Source organism: Oryzias latipes, chromosome 5 (assembly GCF_053564925.1).
Source record: "Oryzias latipes strain Hd-rR chromosome 5, Olatipes_Hd-rR_3.1".
In the NCBI taxonomy this organism is placed as follows: Eukaryota; Metazoa; Chordata; class Actinopteri; order Beloniformes; family Adrianichthyidae; genus Oryzias; species Oryzias latipes.
Genome location: NC_136241.1, coordinates 9,263,195 through 9,282,770, shown reverse-complemented (window position 1 = coordinate 9,282,770; position 19,576 = coordinate 9,263,195). Strand labels below are relative to the sequence as shown.

At 37.4% G+C, this 19,576-nt stretch overlaps 2 protein-coding genes across 2 annotated transcripts; both read left to right on the top strand.

Moving 5' to 3' along the window:
- Window positions 1-548: 548 nt before the first annotated feature.
- On the top strand, window positions 549-4,416 carry LOC105357514 (uncharacterized). The gene is made up of 7 exons (XM_011492625.4): window positions 549-777; window positions 937-1,062; window positions 1,151-1,282; window positions 1,509-1,620; window positions 2,588-2,628; window positions 2,731-2,847; window positions 3,132-4,416. The coding sequence occupies exons 1-7, from the start codon at window positions 645-647 to the stop codon at window positions 3,284-3,286; spliced, it is 816 nt and encodes a 271-aa protein (XP_011490927.2). The 5' UTR covers window positions 549-644; the 3' UTR covers window positions 3,287-4,416.
- Window positions 4,417-10,932: 6,516 nt separating this feature from the next.
- arl8ba (ADP-ribosylation factor-like 8Ba) lies at window positions 10,933-19,023 on the top strand. The gene is made up of 7 exons (XM_004084386.5): window positions 10,933-11,187; window positions 14,264-14,344; window positions 15,281-15,354; window positions 15,473-15,566; window positions 15,653-15,720; window positions 16,017-16,087; window positions 18,128-19,023. Exons 1-7 carry the CDS (start codon window positions 11,065-11,067, stop codon window positions 18,175-18,177), a joined length of 561 nt encoding a protein of 186 aa, XP_004084434.1. The 5' UTR covers window positions 10,933-11,064; the 3' UTR covers window positions 18,178-19,023.
- Window positions 19,024-19,576: the final 553 nt, after the last annotated feature.

The following is a 19,576-nucleotide window of genomic DNA, read 5'->3' as shown; positions in this document are numbered from 1 at the left end:
TGAAAGACAGACGGACGGACGGACGGATAGACAGATATACAGATAGATAGATAGATAGATAGATAGATAGATAGATAGATAGATAGATAGATAGATAGATAGATAGATAGATAGATAGATAGATAGATAGATATACAGATAGATAGATAGATAGATAGATAGATAGATAGATAGATAGATAGATAGATAGATAGATAGATAGATAGATAGATAGATAGATAGATAGATAGATAGATAGATAGATAGATAGATAGATAGATAGATAGATAGATAGATAGATAGATAGATAGATAGATAGATAGATAGATAGATAGATAGATAGATAGATAGATAGACAGACAGATAGATAGATGTCATTTACTTGCTAAAGAAAGTAGCAAGAAGATTCAAACTAAAGATGTGACAACAAAACCGAATGAAATAGATTTGCAGGTGTAATGAACAAGAACTGAAAACGTTGAACAGAAATCATTCCTCATACACTGCAATGTGATTGGTTTGCTATGTTACAGTTGTCGCCAGTGGTCTGTCACTTCCTGACTTAACCAGAGGTTTCATGTTATAGGGTGGCTAGGAAAAACCAAGACGACGGTGACGTCAAATCAGTATAAAACCCCAAAGACAAAAGAATTGCACTGATTACAATGATAAGTCTCAACCTGTCTGTGGCATTTTTAACACTGCGTCAGCTGTGCATTTGGACTATAGTGGGAGCCACACCATGCCTCAAAAATCAGTTTTGGAACAATGGCCTGTGCTGCGACTTTTGCCCCCCAGGTAAAAACCTCAGAATGGAATATCTCTTTAACTTTTTAAGTGTTTAAATCTATTGATGTCTCTTTTTTTCATCCAATTTTTTTTATTTGAGAAATAAGCCAAAGTGAGGATTCTCACAGCTTGTGTCTCATTGGTATTGTTTGTTTATTTTCATTTAAGGTCATTACATGGAGCACTTTTGCTCCAAGAGCCAAAGGACAGTCTGCAAACCCTGCAACGAGGGCTACTATGCAGATAAACCCAACAACTTTGACGTCTGTAATCGATGCCAGTCGTGTCAACAAGGTAAAAGAAAAGATGCTGACAAGCCATTTAACCCAGTTGTAAATGCTCAAAGACATTATATGTGCATTCAATTTCTGTCTGTTAACAGTGTATTCTGAGAATTGCACAACAACCACAAATGGAAAGTGTGATTGTTCGCCCGGTTTCCTGTGCTCCAACGATGAGTGCTCTGTTTGTGAGGAAAACAAATGCACCGAAGGGGAGGAAGTGAGAAGGAAAGGTAAGAATGAACATGTTTGAAACTTTATCAACGACATTTTCTGATCTTTATGGTGACTTCAATGACTTGTAAATGCATACGTTTGTTTCTTTATTATTTGTGGAAGTAACTGGGAAACAAATTGATCAATTTCCCCACAGACGTAGGCTAATGTCTTATATGTAAAACCCTCATGTTGCCATGGAAAAAAAGAAGTCTCATTCCAGTATCTTCTGTATCTTTGCAGTGAATTCAGAAGAAACTCCAAAACTGGTGAAATACAGCTACTATTGTGAACCAAAATGCTCCGAACATGAACACTTTGACTCAAGTGAGAAAAAGTGCAAAAGCCAGAGACGGTAAGGGCTTTTCTAAACATACTTATTCTGTTTTCTTTTTATCTTTTTTTTTAATTTGATATGTATGAAAAAAATAGTCATTTTTATCACCCAGAAAAAAAATGCACTTCTTTACGACCCTATCTATCTCATCTAGTTGAATGTTTTCTGTGCTATCTTTATTTTAAATGCACTTCAGTAAATTTCCTCAATACTGCTGTGTACTATTAGGACAAGCTGGCTTTTTTCTGGGATCTCATCTGAAAAGGAATATTATCATGCCGGAAGATGTAAAGGATTTTTTTTTGTAACGAGCTCTTAAAAGACAGATAAAGAACAGAAGCTTGTCTTCATGAAGGAATACTAAACACTTGGAAAAAAATCTGTCAGTTTTGTGTCTTTTTTCTTGATGCATTTGCAGGCATGTTTTAAAAAACAGATTTGTTTAATTCTTTCACTGCATTTAGCATTTAAATTTAGCCTATGTTCTTCATTTTTGGGTCAGGTGTTTTAAAAGTCCCACTCCGATTGTCTTTTGGTTAAAAAAAACAAAGTAAATTAATTAAGTTACAATGACAAATGGGCTGGAAAGGTGTTGTGTTCTTGCTTATTTAGGGTTGTCATTTGAGGAACAAAGAACACATTTTTACTTGGAGACATGAAACTGAATATACATATTGACACATTTATAGTAATTAGAATAGATTCACTTAATAAATGCTTTTATCCGTTTCCATTTCACAAACCCAACCATGACGTTTCAGTGTTTTTAAGAATTCTAAGCAAGAGGATGTAAATAATGACACTTTTGATATGGATAGATGCCTCCATTCTGGAAAGTAAAAGGGAAGACTATTTTGACTATTAACAAACCAATTACTTACACAACTGAATTTAAAAAAATAAACATTATCAATTCTAAAAAAGAACCTTTTTGACTGAATGAATTAGTAAAAATGTCTTAACAATTTGTGGTCGATGTGCACAGTGCTTCTGGCCTCCCTGACCATCTTCAACGGGACAAACCAGGTATGCTCACACTCAGACTTATGCATTACTCTAAAATCTAGTACATAAAGACGAAGCGGTTAGTTAAACTAAATTATAATTTGATTTTTATTTTCCCCCCAGATCTTGAAAGATATTGGATTTTTGTGATCATGGGCACTGGCTTTGTTTTGGTCTCAATCCCCCCCATTGCCTTTGTGTTTTATACCTGGTCAAAGGAAAGGAGGATGCCCATTGCAAGTACGAAATTAAAACAATTTGAAACGTTACACTAATTTAAAACATCCTTTAAATGTTAGCACAGCCTCACACAATTTAGGATTTTTGTTCTAAATTGAAAAGCCATGTCTGAAATTACTCACTTAGCCAACGATAAGTAAGAAATGTGTCAAACCTTTACAAAGTTTATTTATTCTTTTTGAAGAAAGGTCATGTCAATAAGAAGAAAAAATGTTTAGGACATTTGTGGAATTGTGATGTAAATTTGAGAAAATAATTGTTTATCATGCCGTTCTCTGCATCAGGTGATGCAGCTGTGAAAGTGCCGACTGCCAAAATCAGTGACTTTCACCTTTCGAAGGAAGAGAGTGGACTACAGCTCATCACCACGGATGACTCCACAGAAAGTAACACGTTTGACTCATGTGGCTTGAAGGAGGTCTCTACTTTATCATTATGACACAACTTTGGGGTGTCTATTTTTCTAAGCTAAAAGTACCTAAAGAGGTACTGTGAGACAGTGACGTGCGGTGGTTCACGGCTGGTGAGGCACTGACGTCATCAGTCAGATTTACAAACATATGAACCCTGCAGAGCAGCGTAGTCACCATTTGATTGGCAACAGTTCAAATTTCATTTCAACATTTGTCTTCCATTTACAAACTGTAACATAGAAAAAAAAGCACCAAGATTGTTGTGAATGAATTACTTTGACTTATAAATGAAGTCTGTGCACCGCTCCTTCTGAAGTAATACCTGGATAAGCTGTTTGTAGAAGTGTTCCTTTTCTTTCTTCAGTTTTAAAAGTCTCTCTGTCTCAATGGAGATCACTGCCAGTGATGTGCCTTCACAAATTCCTGAGTTTAGACGCATAATCCTCCATTAAGAAAATGATGTTTAGTAAGTAAGGGTTAAAGTGTGCATTATTACTTTGTGAAAGCCTGAACCGTCCGACGCGAAGCATTTTTCATGGTCACTTACAAAAGCAATACATATTAACCAGTTTTTAGTCCTTAATTCTTTTCTTTTTTCCAATTTGGATCGCTTTTCTCACAAAAAGCGGACTATTTGTTACGCTGTTACTATTTGTTACAGCCGCTGCAGTCAAGATTCGGCGACATATAAACACAATTTTGTGCATTGAACTGTCCATTATCAGTAATTAATGGACTTTGCAGAATTAACCGTCAGATGTGATCATAGTTGTTGTCATTTAATACAACGGACAGCTTATTGGGCATTATCCCGTATAATTTAAAAATGAGATTGGTCTTTGTGTGTGTTTTACTATTTTATTTGTGAAAGCTTGATTTTGCTTTTGATTTTGAAGTTGTTCAAGGTATTTATTATTTAAAACATTTTTTTTACTTCTTTCTGAAAAGTTTTTTAAAATAAAGTTTGATTTCTTTGATTTTGATTTATGTGTAAATATTTCTCACCTGGTCTGTGTGTGTCTGTTTTAGAAGTTTGTTATAAAGGGATGGTCATTTGAATTTCAGAACTGTTCATGTTCTTGTACTGTACATGACTCTTTTCCCCTGTCTGCTTTATTTTAGTTATGAAATAAAATGTTACATTTTTTGAGCGTTATTTTAAAGCAAATCTTTTAAAAAAAGACAGGAAGTCAAACTAAAAGAAACCACAATCAAACTGTCTTTGAACATGTTGTCCTGCAAGGCAGTGACGTACGGTGAGGTTTGTGGTGAGAAACTGACTCTTCAGCACTGGAAAAAATGTCAGTCTCATTACAAATTAAAAATGTAGAATACAAGAAGTTTTTCCTTGTTATAAGGGAAAATATCAGGGAGCCGGTTTAGCTCGTGCTGGTTTGCGGCGCCTTCCGTCCGTGAAACCAGGATTCGAATCCGGGCTGCTCCCTGTTCCCTTCTCTACTTCTGTGCTGGTCCCAAGCCCGGTTGCTTTGAGAGGGTTGCATCAGGAAGGGCATCCGGTGTAAAACATTGCCAAGTTTACCATGCGACTTGTTCGCTGTGGCGACTCCTGATGGGAAAAGCCGAAAGAGAAAGAAGAAGATAAGGGAAAAATCAGCCAATAGAAGAAGTTGAATTTTTCATTATAAGAATTTTTTTTGTTTTGTTGGTATTTTAACCCAAAATGAACCTTGAAATTAGCTATAAACACTTATATTTAGGAATATTGGTCTGGGTTTTGGAAATATGTCTTACAGTTTTTCTCAGTCACTTTAGTATGATTCTCAGATCAGAATTGAAGTTTGCAAATACGTGTGTGCATTTCTCAAAACAATTTGTACAAACAGCAAAACACTATGGAAAAGCCTGTAACTTGCTCAAAATCTTTAGTTCATCTCTCAAAACTAAGTCTTTATGTCATTGAACATGTCAGTGCCATCAGAATGTCAAGTTCTTGTGTCATTGTCTACGAACAAGACAGTCAAATGACTTAGTCATGTTGTTAATATAACTGTGTACTTTAGAGGGAGGTTCTGATGTAAAGTATGGCTAAAGTTTTGATGACAATTATTGTAAAATGTAAGTTACACCTTTTTTGTTTGATTGCAAGAGACTGGACAAGATTCACATTTACACTTTTATTGTTCATATTGTAATTTGTTGACAGACCATGTCATACCAACATAGAAAAAACCCACTGCAAACAGTAACACAAAGGGAAAAAAAAGATAGGACAATATTCTATCAAACAGTACAGGCAGTGCAGTAGGAATTGGTGTGGTCTTCCTACACCTCTTGTCGTTCCTGTATGTTAGGACACAAATTCTCATCCACATCACAGTGAATATCCTCCCTTGCAATGCAGCAAAATATGTTTGTCACATTATGACAACTTGGTCAACCATTTTGCAGTTAATGACTTATGAGCTAATGACTAGGTGTTTTGAGGAGTAAGACTATTGCACAGTGAACTATATAATACATTTTGATCAACATGACATAAACAATTGATAATGTAGCAAAGAGCAGAGAATTGTACATATTCATTTGCATGGATGTACCAAAGCAATTGCAACTTGTTCAAAGAACTGAGAAACTGCTTATATGATGTGCACAAGTGACATCATGATGTGAAGATTGAACAAATAGTTTTGGGAATTTGATTCTGATCTGAGAATTGTACTAAAGCGACTGAGAAAAGCTGTAAACTCTAACCACTGTGTTTTATGTTACGGAACCATTCAGCCCTAGATTTGCATGTTTTTGGACACAACACTCACCGTTCTTGTGGTCATTTTGTTTTTTGTTTTGTTTTTCTAACTTGTCCTGTCCAACAGCTGAGCAAGCAGATCAGAGCTGAGTGCCACTTGTATTGGACAGATTTTATTGTTACAATTGGGGTTTATGGATCTTCAGGCAGACTGAGTGCATATTTGTATAAACCCCTTTTGTATTTGAGGCTAAGCTTTATTTATGAAAATTATATTTGTATGCATTCCTTGTTGGACCGGGTTGATAGATAGATAGATAGATAGATAGATAGATAGATAGATAGATAGATAGATAGATAGATAGATAGATAGATAGATAGATAGATAGATAGATAGATAGATAGATAGATAGATAGATAGATAGATAGATAGATAGATAGATAAATAGATAGATAGATAGATAGATAGATAGATAGATAGATAGATAGATAGATAGATAGATAGATAGATAGATAGATAGATAGATAGATAGATAGATAGATAGATAGATAGATAGATAGATAGATAGATAGATAGATAGATAGATGGATAGATAGATAGATAAAGCTTTATTGTCATTGTACAATCACACAAGGTACAACAGTACAAGGGGTTAGAGTGAAGGATAGTCGATATCACAAAGTTAAAACATAAAAGTGTTGTAAGTAAATTACATAACTTAGTTTACACAGCAAAACAAAAAATGGTCTGCGCACAACTATTTACGGGCTAGAAGTATAATCATACATTAATGTTTAAAGATTTATCGCCCAAGATTTCTGCACATAGACAGGGGTGTGACGGGTTGAGGTTGTGGGCTAACAAGTTCAAACAGGTGCCAGAGAGCTGGGACCAAAGTCACAAAGGCTTCCATCAGTAACACACTACGCCACCAGGGATTCCCCCTGCTAAAGCCAGTACACGTGCAGACCCGTCTAAAGTTTGCTAGAGAGCATTTTTATGATCCAGAAGAGGATTGAGAGAATGTCCTGTAGGCAGATGAAACCAAAATAGAACTTCTTGGTAAGAACTCTACTCGTCGTGTTTGGAGGAGAAAGAATGCTGAGTTGAATCCAAAGAACAGCATAGCTACTGTAAAGCATGGGGGTGGAAACATAATGCTTGGGGCTGTTTATAAACAAAGGGACCAGGACGACTGACCTGTGTAAAGAAAAGACTGAATGGGGCCATGTATCGTTGGATTTAGAGTGAAAACCTCCTTCCATCAACAAGGGCTTTGAAGATGAAACATGGCTGGATCTTGACATGACAACGATCGAGAACACACTGCCCAGGAGTGGCTTTACCAAGAAGAATTTTAAGGTTCTGTTGATGTTTAACTTTGCGTTCAGACAATCATGCTTGTTGGTTTCCTGAATTAAGACCACTTTAAAACCTACCCATAAAAATAAAGTAAATGTTACATTCAAAGTATTGCTTTAAATAAGATGCTTTCAAGATCAAATGACTCAAGATATTTAAGATTTATTGTCGTAAAACAAGTTATTACAACTTTTTGAAGAGTTGCTTGTAAGTTAGTCTTGCCTTAAATTAATCGCTGTAAGATATTTAAACTACAGTAAAAAATAAACAAAAATACTTGGTGAGATGTTTGCAGTGAGAGTCATATTTTCAATTCAAATTTAATTTATTTATTATATTACAATAGTCGTCTCAGTGGGCTTTATACCAGTAATTCTATAATAAACATGAAATAAAGAAATGAAGTCATGGAATTCAATAAGTAATGGCTAAACTATACTAAACAGACTAGGATCAACAGGGCATCCCTGCCCTTAGACCCTACTTCAGTACATATGCACTCAATCTATTTGCCAACTACTGGTAATGTTTCATATCTCGAGTTAGTATGCTTTTTATAGACAGAGCAGCAGACACATATTGGTTCAGTTTGACTCCAAAGTTTCACCAAGGCGGATGCTACCAGATGTCTTCCTGTCAGAGTTTGTCTCAGTTTGGAAACTGCACTCACTGACACCTTGACAGTAATGTGCATATAGTCATGAGAAGGAAGTGGGCAAAGCCTTTTTTGATTTCAGTGGGGGTGAGTTGGAGATTGCATGCATTTGAGAAACAGAATGATTTCAGGAATGAAGGTGACCCTCCTCTTTTATGTCCTGTAGCCAGAACAGCAAGGGGAGCTACTCAAAAACAGAATGGAGCAGGTGTGCGTTTGTATTTATTTTGTTGGTCGAGCATGAGTGATAAAGTTTGCAGAGGCAGTATGGTGATCTTAGAGGATGAAGATGTTTCCTGTTTTTGAGGCAGATGAAGTGAAACCATGTGGTGCTTGAAAATATGATGACACTTTCAATAAGAATATTGAAATGTCAGCAGGATGTTTTACCTCTGAATAGGTATTTTTTTCTGATGGCATACTTTCAAAATCTCTGAGTTGGAGGAGGACATTAGAAGATAATCAAAGATCATTTTAAAATACGTGTTCCCGTGGATGATGGTTGTCACTGCTGTGGCCAGATCCCTCTGCTTCTTGGAGAAGGTCACAATAATTCATTTAGTTTTGCTTTGCTCTCGATGGTCTGTCACAGAAACCCAGAAACTCCTGTGGAACCCAGCCATGCTCCTGTGAGGAGCCAGTCAGAAGAAATGTGTGTTGTCAATGTACAGTATCTCAGCAGATGGCTGTTCAGCTGTGGATCTCCGCCTATCCATGGGCAGAATGAAGAGCAGAGACAGAACACAGCCTCATGGGGAGACAGCTGAGGTGCAACACAGTCCAGAAAAAAATATCCTTCACCAGAACATGCTGTGAGAGTTGTTGGGCTGTAGGGTCTAAGTAGGAGACAAAGATGAACTGTGCTGCTTAGAGAGCTTTGGAAGAGGATCTGAAACACCACGTTGTGCAGCAGCTCTGCACACAGTGCTGTGCTCTCGTCCAGGTGAGCTGCTAACTTTGGTCATCCAGAGGGCTCCCACTACTCTGAATCCTGATGGAGACTACAGAATTCCATGGTTCTTGTCTGGATCTGATCTCCTGGAATTGGATGGATTTGTTTTAAACGAGTAATAAAAAGAGTTGAAGTCACCAGGGGGCATGAGGTGCTCCACCTTAAAGACCCACTCCAATGAAAAAAGTGTGTTTTTTGTGTTTTTCATTTGTTCTTATACCATTTTTCTTTAGATAAAGGACAATTTAAACAAAATTGTATTTCTGATAACTCTGTTTTTCTCAGTTTGAAAAAGGTCAGGCAGACAACCAGCACGGATCCCCAGTGGGGTCTCTTAAGGACCATCAACAAAAATCTTTAGATCAAACTCAAGACTAAATGCTTTGAAAAAAGAAATAATGTTGTGTTTAAACAAGAAAAATGGTTTTAAGCTAATATTCTGATATTTTTTCAATCGCTTCCAAACCATGTGACTATATGATTCTGAATTATGCCGAATTATGCTGACATACCAACACCATACACACCCCTTTGTTTTGCAATCATAGATTAATATTTTGCATGAGATTCTATATCAAAATGGATTCTATATCAAAAAAAAATTCCAGAGGATAACATGAATTCTAGCAATATTTTTTCAACAGCTCCCAAACCACGTGACCCAACAAGTCCACCTGTGTCTCGAATTGTGGCACTGATATCCCACTCCTACACACAACTTTATTTTGCAACAGAGATAGTGAATATTCTATATGAATTTTTTTATTCAAATTTCAGAGGATTGCATGTAATTTTATTTCAAAAAGCTCCCAAACCATGTGACCCAACGAGTCCAAACATAAGCCGAATTGTGGCACTGACATCCCACCATCATACACACCACTTTCTTTTGCAATCAGACATTTAGAATTTTTACATTCACATTCCAGAGGATCGCATATTCCTTCTCAGACAAAATCTAAATAAAGTTGTGTGTCTGATGTTGGGGTGCCTGTGCCACAATTCGAGACACAGGTGGACTCATTGGTACATTTTGTTTGGGAGCTATTGGGGGGAAGAAATCCTAAATTCATATGCAGACCTCTGAAATTTTAATATAGAAATTCATATACAATTTTCATTATATATGATGCATTAGAAACTGGAAAAAAATATCAGAATATTAACTTAAAACCATTTTTCTTATGAAACATTACAAAATAAAATAAGATTTTTTAAACACAACATGAGGAAATCTTTGATTGTAATTTATTTCTTTTTGCGAAGCACTTAGTCTTGGGTTTGATCTAAAATCTTTGCCATATCATGCACTTCTTAATTTGTTGATGCTCCCTAAGAGACACCACTGGGGATACGCGCTGAATGTCTGTCGAATATCCAGCCTAAAACTAACTTCACAGCGGTCTCAGCGCGTCTCACCCCTCAAAACCCCAAGCTTCCATTAGCGGCACAACTAAAATGGGCAGCAGTATTGGAGCTGTCCAGCCGTACAGTTTAGAGCCAGATGCCGGCTCAGATGAGGAAAATGTACATGGATCTTGTTAACAAATGACCTTTTCGTCTGCTAATGGTTCTCCATTATTGGGAATAAAGAAATACTCAGAAACACAGTTTTAATCCTAATATTATGTGTCCTCCATTATTGTGTTAAGAAAATTGCTTCAAGAACATATCGCAAACACCAAAAAATCGAGTTAAATCCAGTTATGACTCAACTTCAAGACAAGGCCACCTGGAGAACCTTTACCTTCATATTTATTAGGTTGTTACTACGGGAAATTGGTGATGTCATATTTGACATTTAAAAAATGTAGTGAGCATGGTGTCTGAATTGTTTTTAAAAATCCAAGTCACCAGTTAGTCCCGCACTATGTAATAGTTGTTATGGAGCAGGTAAGGAATTCGTACACAGCCAAGGAGATTGAGGAATGGTTTTGAATCTTGAGTTGATGTAGTTCCTCTAAGAGCCAACAGGAGCGCTAACGAGCGCGTTTCGACCAGACTGGTCACATGACGACCGCCCGTGCCGTGTCCCACTTCCTTTTCCCTGCTGGAAAACGCAACATCTGACCGGGAGGTAGAGACGCCAAACCGCCACGCGAGGAGAGTGAGACCGCCGACTTCAAGATGTTTGCACTAATCAACCGGCTTTTGGACTGGTTCAAGTCCCTCTTTTGGAAGGAGGAGATGGAGCTGACGTTGGTCGGCCTGCAGTACTCTGGAAAAACAACATTTGTTAATGTGATCGCTGTAAGTCATCAGTGGATGCTGCTTGCTAGCTTGCGTTGCTAGTTAACGGCTAATAGCCATATTAGCGCCAATATGGGATGTTGACGGCACGCGCCGATGTGGGAACGGGTGTATTGTCGCTGAAAGTGGTACGGTCCATCTCAGCAGCCCAAACCATTTGGAGTTTAACCGAGGCAGGACCCCTGTGTCAACACTTTAGCTAAGCTAGGCGACTGAGTTTGTTAAAACTTGTCTGTTTTCTTGCCTTTTTTGGTTCACACCGCAAAGCAAATCCTTAACTTGTGTTTATTTCGTGTGGTTTGCCTGATTTGTCCTCGTACGAGAGACTAGACTGCTAGCAAAGAGCCTAACCGCTGACAGCTGGCAGAAGATCAGATTTGGTCAGAGCAGCATCTGTATCCGTCACTTAGCTTCATTAACATCAAGTTATGTGGTCGATCTAAAAGAAAACATTTGATTCCCAGAGAAAAGTAATTAGATTTGTGTATTTTTAAAAGATTACTCTACAAAACATTAACAGTAGAAATTTTTAATCACAGACCTGATCAGATCTAACCTTTTCCCTTTTTTGGTCAAAAACTGGCTTAAGCAACCTGTGTTAGGTAATCAATCGTGAAATTTTATTTCCCTATTTCTTTCTTCAGCTTAACTTTGCAAAGTCAAAGTGCAGTTGAAGCCAATGAGCTTTAAGAACCAATCAGATGCTTCCTTGCAGGATTTAAGCTTGTTTATAGGATTTCATCCATTGTAGTCTATTATTAAAACTTTCATAGTTGATTATTACTCTGACAAAAAGAAAAAAATTGTGCATGAAAACAAATTGCTCCACCTTTCTGGCAAAAAAACACATGCATGATTTAATTTCAACTTGAAGTAAGTAACTTTATAAAAACGTATTTAAAACTTGCCTAAGCGATCAAGTTTATTTTGAAGGTGTGCAGATGGTGAGGCTCAGTTGATGCTAAATCTGTGGATGTTTGTTGTTTTTCTTCCTTTCAGTCACTATCAAAGGCGTGACACATTTGGAATAATAAGTCTTGACAGAGTTTTTAGAGATGGGACACTTTTCAGTGTTTGCATCACAATATTTTATTAAATACATATTTTTCTACAGACAAGAACCTGGGAAAGTGGACTTTTTAAATATTTAAATAGCACAAGAAACACACAAGAGTACATGTTTTGTGTAGAGGTTTATTGACATTTCTATAGAACTACATACTGAACACCATAACCCTCCGTCACAAATAAGTGAAAAGTGCTTTGCTAATATGATGTGGATTGTGATATCCTGTAGAAGAGCAAAAGTGAAGGAAGTTATTTTTTTGTTTTTGGTGCGTAATCAATGTGTGTGCGTTGTGCAGAGTTTTCAGTGCTGCAATGACTGAGCTGCAGCTATGGGGGTAGGTACTTCTTCTTCAGTCATGAGACGGCCGCACTCACTTCCACTTAGCTTCGTCAGGTGACCACAGCGAGTCATGTGCCTTTAAACATGTGTATTTTGGTCAGCACACGCTCCTGGCCTTCTCAAGAAGGCATGCGGGAAAATTCACAAACGTCTTTGGACACCCATACATCCACTTTGCTGAAACTTTGTTTTCTACAAGTCCAGCTTTTATGATGTAAAAACAGAACTACTTTTTGCTTGTTTAGAAGTTTGGTGAAAAAGTTATTTATTCTTTAAACAACCTCCTTAAACCCCAACTCTTGAATAGCTAGCAATAAAATGTTAAAGTTTATTTAACCTGCTATCATACGTTTATTAAGAATGTAAACAGGCAAACGTCCCCTAATAGCAAATGTTCAGCATAGCTTCAAAACATGTTTATTCATTTATTTTCTGCTGTTATTATCACTGATTGTAGAAGAGAACTGGACTGGGTGACCCCTCCCCTCTGGTGTTCCAAAAAGGAAGTACCCACTGGTGCCAAAAAGCCACCATCCCATAGACTTTTATTGAGAAATAAACTGATTCACACTGAGGGGTTTGTGCTATGTACTTCCAACAAGCTCACCCTTTATTGTTGAGAGTGGTTGCCATAGAAACAGTACCGGTAACTCGGACCAATCAGTGCCTACCGTCATCCTTTGGCTCCAACATGGCGGCATACAAATCATGAACAAATGACATGAATTGACTTCATGTCAGTTGGAGCCAGAAGCGAACTATTTTCTATGGGTGATGTCACCCTCACTTCAGTCCAGTTCTCATATTTTATATCTCATTTTACTGCTACAGTTACAGACAAATTTCCCACATGTGGGATCAGTAAAGTATTTCTGACTCTGATTTTCAGTCAATGCTGGTTATTATTTTACTGTTGTTGCTGTTGTGTCTTTATCCATACATTAATTATATACAGAATAGGATGAACGAGAAATTGCGAATTTATTTTTATCGCAATGTCAAGCTGTGCAAAACGAATATCGCAAAAGATGGCAAAAATTGCAATGAATTTTTACCTTAATTGTGCTAAAACAGTTTTATGGCAGCTTGATGTATTTAAAGAATCAAATAAATTCACTTAGGCTTTTGACCAATCGGCTGGAGCTCTTTTATTTGTCTATTTAGGAGCTCTTTTCTGTTTGATGCTTGCCTCCTATGTAAACAAGAGCCATTCTGAGTGTAAGTTATGTTGACACTTATTTAAATTAAGCTGTTGCAGTCAAATGGAAATGATGGTTTTGGTTGTTTTCTATTTGTTCGTGTATCGCAAGTCATATCGTCATCTCGATGAGTTTCCTCATATCGTGCATCCCTAACACAGAATAATAGGTTTTGATTTCTCTTTATGGTCCTAAAAGTTTCTCATTGACTCAAAGATCCCGTTGGTCTGAATCTGCTTTTCTAGTATTATCAAGTGTCTTTAAATCTATGAGTTCCTGCAGCTTTGTTGCATTTTCTGTCAACTTTCTCTTGTACTTGAAGCAGGACTTTATCATTTTTTAATTCCGTGTTTGCTTTCTCGCCAGATAAGCCGACATTCGCTAAAATTCCATGCAGCGCGTTGGAGATGGAGAGCGCTGGACCAAAGCTTGGGAATGTCTGACATTTTGTTTTTCCTGCTTCTTCCAGTCTGGCCACTTCAGCGAAGACATGATCCCTACGGTTGGGTTCAACATGAGGAAGGTCACCAAAGGAAACGTCACCATCAAGGTCTCATGTCAACGAAACGTTTCCCTTTGCGTGTTTGTGCGTGTCGGGTTTGTGCGTGCTCGTTATTGTCGGTCAAAAGTACGACGCGGTTTATCTATCGAGACATTTTCAAAGCAGCTGACATAAACCCAATCGAAAAAGGATGTAACTAAACTAGATTGGAGTTTCTTCTAAGTGCTTAGTCATTAGTGCACCAAGAACAAAGCTAAGGCGGGATGTGCTGTGTAGACGTTTTGCGTTATCTCAGATACTCTCACCACTTCCAGTTAGTGTCATCTCTTCGCTTTTGTTTTTTTCTTTTCTTTTTTCATGCAATGACCTCATATCTGCTTTTCCCGTGTTGCTGACATGTTCTTTCATAGTAGGTGGTGCCACGTGTGAACTGCCACTTTCTCAAAATTATTCAGCATTTTTTTGTTTGTTTCCTAAAAGTGAGTAATTGTCAGTGCAGCACGACCTTTTAACTTTAAGATATCCACATTATTAGGTTTTTTTCGGGTTGGTAAATAACTGCCAGCTTAACTTGGGTTTCTAGAATGTCATGAACAGGATCAAAAGTAAAAATTATATTTTAGTTGGAAATGTTTGCTTTTTGGAAATACTTTTTCCTAATTCTCTTTTGAATAGTTTTTCAAAAAAAATGAGCAAACAACCTATGAATAAGTGTAACAAAGTAATAATCCCGCCTTTTTTTATGCAGAATGTCAGCTTTTCTGTGAAATGACCTTAAATCTTTCACAGTGGCCACAGCCTGTAGGAGTCTGCACCGCAGATGTAGCTGCACTTTCATGCTCTGCGTGGGTAAAGTCTCTGAAAGTGAAATCTCAGACGTGTCGTAACCCCCAATAATATTTCCAAAGAGAATTTACATGAACGCATGATGGATAAATAAAGAAAAGTCATTTCAAAAAGTACCGTTTGTCCCTAATTCTGCAGATCTGGGACATAGGAGGACAGCCGAGGTTCAGGAGCATGTGGGAGCGATACTGCCGGGGAGTTAACGCAATTGTGTGAGTGCCCAGCACCTTTTTTTTTTCTTTTTAATTGAAAAAATGTGTAGAAAAGTATAAGAAATATATATGTCACTTTTTTGTAAATCTTACAGAGCTTGCTTTATGTTGGTTGTAGATACATGGTTGATGCAGCGGATCAAGAAAAGGTGGAGGCATCTAGAAACGAACTTCATAATTTGTTAGACAAACCACAGCTGCAAGGAATTCCTGTAAGTCCCAAAAGCTGCACAAATTTCCCTGGTAGACGAAAAATGAACTGCGCTATGTAAACTGATTTTCGCTTCTGTGCATTGAGGTTTTGGTTCTCGGTAACAAAAGGGATCTCCCCAGCGCTTTAGATGAAAAGCAGCTCATTGAGAAAATGTAAGTGTATTTAACATATCTTTTTAAAGCTCATCTCTGTGCCTGATATTGATAAACTGTGGAAAAGTCAGGATAATTTGGAAATATTAGTTGTAGCATTTTCAGACCAGCTTCTTGTCAGGTTTAATCAAAACTGGAGCTTTTTTTGTTTTTGCATTTGCAGTGTTTTAGCTCCCACTACTGTCATGATCGACATCACTGCATTCCACAGAACAACCTAAGAACCTAAGTAGCTGATTGTGCATAAAACATGCATATTTTATTTTGTTCATACGTTGTTTTTGTGCCATTCACAGGAATCTAGCAGCAATTCAAGACAGAGAGATATGCTGCTACTCCATTTCCTGCAAAGAGAAAGACAACATTGGCAAGTTCCAAATAATTGCTACAATATTGTTGGGACCTGTTGAAGAACTGCTAAAACGCGTATTTAGATACACATGTATCCTATTGAAAGAGAACACACACTATTTAATATGGACCTAGAAAGAGGGAGCAATGAAAATAACGTATTTCGTATATTGTTCCCTCCTTTATTGCAGGAGTTGCATTGTAACAATAATCTGTGATTGGTGGAATCCATTCTAGATGTTTTAAGGCTGTAAAACTCCTCACTGTATCTATATATCTATATCTAAATAGAGATCTATAGAGATGTAGATATCTTACTATATCTCTCTATCCATCCATATATACAGGACCATAAATATTTGGACATAGACACTTTCTAATTTAGTTTCTGTACATTACCACACTGAATTTTAAATAAAACAACTCAGATGCCATTGAAGTGCAGACTTTCAGCTTTTATTCCATGGGTTGAACAAAAAGATTGCATAAAAATGTGAAAAACTAAAGCATTTTTAAACACAATCCCTTAATTTCATGGGCTCCTAAGTAGGTGGACAAATGAAATAACTGAAAACAAAATGGTCATTACTGATATTTGGTTGAAAAGCCTTTGTTGGCAATGACAGCCTGAAGTCTTGAACTCATGGACATCACCAGATGCTGGGTTTTCTCCTTCTGAATGCTCTGCCAGGCCTTTACTGTAGCAGCTTTCAGTTGCTGTTTGTTTGTGGGCCTTTCTGTCTGAAGTTTAGTCTTCAAAAAGTGAAATGATGCTCAACTGGGTTAAGATCAGGTGACTGCTTGGTCATTAAAAAATATTCCACTTCTTTGCTTTGATAAACTCCTGAGTTGCTTTGGCTGTATGTTTTGGGTCATTGTCCATCTGTGTTATGAAACGCCGCCCAATCAGTTTGGCTGCATTCACCTGGATCTGCGCAGACAGTCTGTCTCTGAACACCTAAGAATTCATTGGGCTGCTTCTGTCCTGTGTCACGTCATCAATAAACACTAGTGTCCCAGTGCCACCAGCAGCCATGCACGCCCAGACCATCACACTGCCTCCACCGTGTTTTACTGATGATGTAGTGTGCTTTGGATCAGGAGCTTCTCCACGCCTTCTCCATACTTTTCTCTTGCCATCATTCTGGTAGAGGTTGATTTTGGTTTCATCTGTCCAAAGAATGTTTTTCCAGAACTGTGCTGGCCTTTTTTGGGTGGTTTTTAGCAAAGTCCAATCTATTCTTGAGGCTTCTGAGTTGCTTGCATCTTGCAGTGTACCCTCTGTATCTACTTTCATGCAGTCTTCTTTTTATGGTAGACTCGGATATTGATCCGCCTACCTCCTGGAGAGTGTTGTTCACTTGGATGGAAATGATTCTGCAATCATCCACCACTGTTATCTTCCGTGGACGTCCAGGTCTTTTTGCGTTGCTGAGTTCACCAGTGCTTTCTTTCTTTCTCAGGATGTACCACACTGTTGATTTTGCCACTCCTAATACTGTAGCAATTTCTCGCATGGTGTTTTCCTGTTTTCTCAGCTTAATGAAGGCTCCTTTCACCTGCATGGAGAGCTCCTTTGACCGCATGTTGTCTGTTCACAGCAAAATCTTCAAAATGCAAGCAGAGTCCTCTAATCAACTCCAGGCCTTTTATCTGCTTCACTCATAATGACATAAGGGAATTGCCCACACCTGCCCATGCAATAGCATGGAAGTCAATTGTCCAATTACTTATGAGTCCATGAAATGAAGGGATTGTGTTTAAAAAATGCTTTAGTTTTTCCACATTTTGTGCAATCTTTTTTTTCAACCCAGGGAATAAAAGCTGAAAGTCTGCACTTCAATGGCATCTGAGTTGTTTTATTAAAAATTCACTGTGGTAATGTACAGAAATAAAATTAGAAAGAATGTGTCTCTGTCCAAATATTTATGGTCCTGACTGTAGATATAGATATAGATATAGATGTATATATTTCATCCAACATGGTATAAAGTGATTTTCCTCCATTTTTGATCTATTTCTCAGTTTGATACTTAATCTTTCTTTTTTATTTCAGATATTACACTTCAGTGGCTCATCCAGCACTCAAAATCTCGCAGAAGCTGAGAAGAGTCGGCTGCCAGCTTTATTTTCTACATTAATAATAATATTATCATCATAATTATTATCAAGTCTTTATCACTTGACAACATTGTACAGATGCACCCTCACTTCTTGTGCTAAACTGTTATTCTTTTATTCCACTTTTTTGGGGGGTAAATCTCCCTTCTGCCCCCCCAATCCCGAAAACACACTACTAAAGCTTTGGTACCAAATAACGGCACATTGGTTTGGGACATTTTGTACATTAAAAAAAGCATTCTGGTAAAAGCTAAGTCGAGGCTAAAACGCCACTTGGATTCAACGCTTTTCTACTGCAAGTCTTTCCTGCTGACCAGTCAGTGGGTTATAGCATTTATAGCATCAAGTCATGTAAAGGTTCTTCAGAGTTTGACTTGTACAGTTTTGTTGGCCTCCATACTGTGACTGGCTTTGAAGACTGTCACTTTTTGACTGATTAAAACAGTCTTCTGTTTTAATAATAATAAGATAATAATAAGTCAGTTGACGCTGATGTGTACAAAAATCCAGCTACTATGATTTTTACCAATAAGGATGTGTGTATGTGTGTGTGAGTATATTATTCTATTTAAAGTTTGAATGTACTAAAAGTGAAGCTGTACAGGTTTGTGTGCTTTGTTGTTCTCTGTAAACTAGCCTTAGTGGTATGATGTCCCTTGTGTTGCCTCAAAGCTGGCAGAGTGGCAGAGTTTAAAGTGCCTTGTGCAGTGTCTCTGACCTCTGACCTCTGAAGCTAGGCAGCATGCAAGGTTTGCTTCCCTAGGTAGGGATCGAACCAACACACTTCAGTATAAACTCTAAATAAAAAGGCATGCTTTTTAATTTAGACAAGCCTCTGTCATTTATTTCTCACCTTTGAAATAACATTTTTCCTTTATATTATAGAATATAAGAACTATATTTTATATAAAACCTGTAGAATCAGAATTGGAATTACTTTATTGATCCCACACATGGGAAATGTGTGTTACAGTAGCATCTGTAATGTGTGTTACAGTAGCATCTGTAATGTGTGTTACAGTAGCATCTGTAATGTGTGTTACAGTAGCATCTGTAATGTGTGTTACAGTAACATCTGTAATGTGTGTTACAGTAGCATCTGTAATGTGTGTTACAGTAACATCTGTAATGTGTGTTACAGTAGCATCTGTTATGTGTGTTACAGTAGCATCTGTAATGTGTGTTACAGTAGCATCTGTTATGTGTGTTACAGTAGCATCTGTTATGTGTGTTACAGTAGCATCTGTAATGTGTGTTACAGTAACATCTGTAATGTGTGTTACAGTAACATCTGTAATGTGTGTTACAGTAGCATCTGTAATGTGTGTTACAGTAGCATCTGTAATGTGTGTTACAGTAGCATCTGTAATGTGTGTTACAGTAA